Source organism: Sinocyclocheilus anshuiensis, unplaced genomic scaffold, assembly GCF_001515605.1.
Source record: "Sinocyclocheilus anshuiensis isolate Anshui unplaced genomic scaffold, SAMN03320099.WGS_v1.1 scaffold698, whole genome shotgun sequence".
NCBI lineage: Eukaryota > Metazoa > Chordata > Actinopteri > Cypriniformes > Cyprinidae > Sinocyclocheilus > Sinocyclocheilus anshuiensis.
Genome location: NW_015544168.1, coordinates 538,488 through 543,342, shown reverse-complemented (window position 1 = coordinate 543,342; position 4,855 = coordinate 538,488). Strand labels below are relative to the sequence as shown.

Here is a 4,855-nt window from a genome sequence, read left to right as displayed (position 1 = left end):
TACTGTATACTTATTATAAAGTGTTACCATAGATTCTAAGAGAGTGAAAAAAAAACATAAGCAAAAAGGAAAATACTTACCTTTGAAGAAATTCTAACGTGCAACAAGCCTCCTCTTGATACTGCAGGTTGAAGATGTAGTACACAGCAAACACTGTTGCAACTGCAGTCAAAAATGTTGACTGGACACACTCACAAATAACACAGCCCTCTAGGCTTATCATCTACCATACAGCATTTGCCGGCTCTGCCATACCTAAAATAAAAATAAATAAATAAATAAAAACAATAACAATTAACACATTTTTTTCACAACTCATTTCAAAGAACTACCTTCAAGAAAATTCAATTTTAACAATCGTGTACCATAGCAATGTTAACAATTTTATATCTCAACCATTAGTAAATGTTTCTACTTCATCACATGTAATGACACACTAACCCAGCAAAATCAGACGAGGACTGGCAGGCAGATTGAGTGTCTTCTCAACATCAGATGCAGATGCAGCAACCTGTAGAGAACACACAATACACAAATAAGAATACATAATATAATTTAGTGAAGTGGAAAGAAGAAAATTAAATACTTACGTCTGCATGCAAAACCAGTCCATCTTCATGTTCCTGGAAGTGGGACATTAGAATCTTGACAAGCAGGTGTGCCATCTCTATGTTCTCAGCCTGGGACAGGACATGCTTCACCTTTTCATTCAAAACACGTATTAAACAATTAAAAATATTCTGTCTACCGCTCTCTCCTTCTCACACACACACATACACAACTGTATCCGAGTATGAGGAACAAGTTATAATGTAAGTGTCAGAATGAAGTAACATATAGAGGTTTTGTACGCGGTTTGCGCCAATTTATCCAGTGCAAAATCTGCGATTAAAATGTGCTCATATACAAAGCCCACTTAATAAACAATAAGTTAGAATATATTTAGATTACACTCTAAATTGCTTTAGATATGACTTGTTAAGATGAAATCCGCGCAACACTTCCACTGAGAATGCATCACTCCGAAAAAGCAAACGTTTCTCCCCATCCTCCACCGATCAAGTCAAGTGCTCATGCAAAAGGCGGCAAGTTTATATGCTTCCTTAGTAAAATTAAGTTTACACGCCTATTTTCGATTTCCCTATATATAAGGTTAATATATGCCAACTTTACACACGCCTAACTTAGGAACAAGAATGCAAATTAAGCAAATCCTCCATTTTAAACCACACTGGGTTGGCGCCAATGCAAAACGCAAATATAAAGATTGTGCAAATAAGTTAATTGTTTCAGATAATCAAGCAAACACACTTACTTCAGATCCCTGTTATCTGTAATCGAGCTTCAATTTGAGATAAAATCCATTTAGGCTATATATCCACTGAGACCGACGCTTCTCTCACTGGTATCAAAAGCTAACCATTGCTCCCCTCCCCCACCGAACGCAAGTATTTTATATTTCCCTCTATATAAGGTTAACATTTACAGGATTTTACACCAGGAAACAACAAAACATGCAATTAGCTGCAAGAATCGCTCTCTCTCTTTCTTACACGCACGCGCACACACACACACACTTAACTTAACGCTAATTCACCGTCTTAAACCTCAGGGTTGGCAACAATCTGTCAAAGGCAAATTAAAAGATTGTGCCCACATAATAAATAAATATATCAAATAAACTTATTTCAGCCTCTGATCTGCTTACTTGTAAATGAGCTTCAACTTGAGATGAAATCCATGCATATAAAACTTTCACTGAAACCGATGCTCCTCGATGTGTCGGTTCCCCTCCCCCACTGATCACATGTGCATTTATGGTTAGACACCGTAATTTTAGAAAACAGTTCAGTACTGTAAATTTATGCTGTAAATTTACAGGGATTTTTTACAGTGTAAAGACAGTGATTTAATTGAATAAATATATAATCTGTAGCACTGTGTTCAAATCAGAGAAATCACTTTGCTCACTCAATCAGCTGGTGATCCAGTGTTTTTGGCGTATAGCAAACTCCATCTCTTTGAGTCCACTGTAAAGTCCAGGTACAAGACTTTTTAACTCTATTCAATTTGGTCACTGAAAATGGGTTGGAGCTCTTAATTTTGAACTCTTAAAGTGTACCAGATTGATGCATTTTCATATCCTAACATATAGTTATAAAAAAGTTTCTTATGCTCACCAAGGCTGCATTTATTTGATCAGAAATACAGTAAAAAACGGTAATCTTGTGAAATGTTATACAATTTAAAACCACTGTTTTCTATTTTAATGTGAAATTTTATTTTTTGGCAAAGCTGAATTTTTAGCATCATTACTCCAGTTTGCAGTTACACATGATCCTTCAGAAATCATTCTAATATGCTGATTTGGTGCTCAAGAAACATTTCTTATCAAAGTTGAAAACCGTTGTACTGCTTAATATTTTTGTGATACATTTTTTGATCAATTTAATGCATCCTTGCTAAATAAAAGTATTAATTTTATAAAAACGGTATGCGTTGAACGAGTGGTGTATGTTTAGCATAAAAAAGGCTATTTAATAAAAACCTTTTTAAACAACATCAAATGACAGATTAGTCCATGAACAAAATAATATTTAGTTGCAGTTGCAATATATATTGTTAGAGATGCAACTAATGATGATTACTTTGATTCGTTCCCAAATTTTCTGTACATATTTTTCTGTAAAATACTGTTACAAACTCTTTCTGTGGAGGTTCTATTTTATTAAAATGCATACACGCTTTGCATTCTTTGAAGTTTTAACTTTATGAAGCAGTTGAAGTTGGCTGTTAGGAAATTGTTGTCAAAGCACTTGACATTGCAACCTGGCAATATGCTGCTTATGACCTTCTTTAAAGTGTTTAAAATGCTCTCATGCTTCAATCAACATTTTTCTGCTGCCGCATTCTTTGTGGCCTCCAGTTTTTTGACATCAGTAATAAGATCTTGATTATAGCCTTTCAAATGTTTGTTTGCTGTCCCTGTTGTCACCAATTTAAGAATCAAAGACACGCTCATTCAACGCATACTGCACTAAGATTTACTGCCTTTCTCTGGCCTGTCCTGCTGTTTCCGCTAGTGTTCGGTGGCACACGAGGCTGAAACGAGCATCTGAGCATTTTTTTTGCCACTCAACGATTGGTCAACGGTGGATTCCCTGGGAGCCATTGTTCTGTTGGAGGCAGCGAGGCCATCTGCTCTTTACTCGGCGTCTTTGCACAAGCTGCCTCACTGTGTCTGACCGTCCTCCGTCTCCCACAGCATTATCAGATGCTTATGGAAACTTCATCACACGCTCCTCTGGCTTGCAGTGAAGATTGTGTCATAGCTTGTACACCGTGTCTAACAGTTGTCTGCTTTTATTTGTCTCCGAAACTGCAGAAGCATAGTAACGCGGGATTACAGATGCACTGTATTTTCTCGCACATATGCGTAACTGCAGTAGCGATGCAGCTATTATTGCCTGTAGGTACGTGATGGGGTGTTTCTTTTCTAAATGATGGGAGAAATCGTTTGTTTTATTCACAAACAATCCAGCGCCATGTAACGCAGCACAAGCTCGGATGTTCTTGGCTTTTGGCCTCTGTCATGACTGAGAGTGCTGTAGACATCACCCCAATTATGTGGGTCGGTGGATTGGCTTTCAGGAATTAATTTAATGAATAATTGCTCACAGTCACCTTCATGTGGATGCTGAATATCATGCTCACCTGAGGCTGTGGAAGGTTTTGTTTTTTGATGTTGCTGAACTGAAAAGGCTGTTGTACATCTTTACTTTTCAAACAAGAGGATTATATACAGATATAAAACATGAATATAGGCTTGGCTCTTTCATGTGAACGGAAACGGCAGTTAGGAATGGGAATATTAAAGGGATAGTTCACCCAAAAATTTAAATTGTCATTAATGTGTGTGTTTCCAAATGTAATGTACTGATCGCTGTTACTGTTACAATGAATTCAAAGTCTTTTGTATCCAAACAATAGGATTATAAAAGTAAAATTTAAATCATTATTCTCTACAAAATGAAAAATGCAAGTTCTCTGGCATTTTTCTGAGAAAAGTAATATCTAATTCATAAATGAATGGTTCTTTTGAGTCATTTTTTGAATGAATCATTTGGTTCAATTGGTGAACTGGTGTTAATATTTTGTTCGCAAATAAAACATTGCAGCTTTTTTCAGGAACTGTAATGCCAATGAGAGCTAAGAAAAATGTCAATATTTTCTAAATAATTAGACTGTGTACTAACTGTATAGTATAAATGTATTGCATTTTTTCCACAATTTAATTCATGCACTGTTTATAATGACAAAATAGTTCTGATATAGTTTTAACTACACGTCGACACATGAACAACCAGTCGGCAATTATAAAGGCTGAAGTACACTTGATAACTAAAAAGTTTGAGTATTTTTGACCAATTTATTGAAAAGAATTGATTTATGGGAGTCATTTGTGCATGAATCAGACTACACTGTTCGTGCTTGTTGGCTACGCAATTTAATGTTGGCTACGCAATTTAATAATGGTACGCCAATTTACACGTCCTTTCAAAAGTTTGGGTTCATTAAGAGTTTTAAATGTTTTTGAAAGTTTCTTAATTTTGCATTTACTTCAAAAATACAATAAAACGGTAATGTTATGGTAATGTTAAAAATATTATTACAATTTAAAATAACTGTTTTCTGTTTTAATAATTCCTTTGGAATAGGGTTGGGTATCGTTTGTTTTTTGTTTTTTTTTCTCGATACCGGTGCCAAATAGATACTTTTAAAACGGTTCCGGTGCCTGAACTGATACTTATAAAAAATAAAAATAAATAAAAATCCCCCCCCCCAAAATGATTGA

The 4,855-nt window shown here is 35.4% G+C and overlaps 1 protein-coding gene across 1 annotated transcript in view; it reads right to left on the bottom strand.

Annotated features, from left to right (window-relative positions):
- LOC107695961 (uncharacterized) overlaps positions 1–665 on the bottom strand; it is a 3,488-nt gene extending 2,823 nt beyond the window's left edge. Inside the window, exons 1-3 of the mRNA XM_016496083.1 lie at positions 591–665; positions 442–511; positions 110–162 (exon numbers count right to left, since the gene is read on the bottom strand). Coding sequence (XP_016351569.1) covers positions 110–162; positions 442–511; positions 591–665 — 198 coding nt within the window. The remainder of the gene's footprint in view (positions 1–109; positions 163–441; positions 512–590) is intronic.
- Positions 666–4,855: the final 4,190 nt, after the last annotated feature.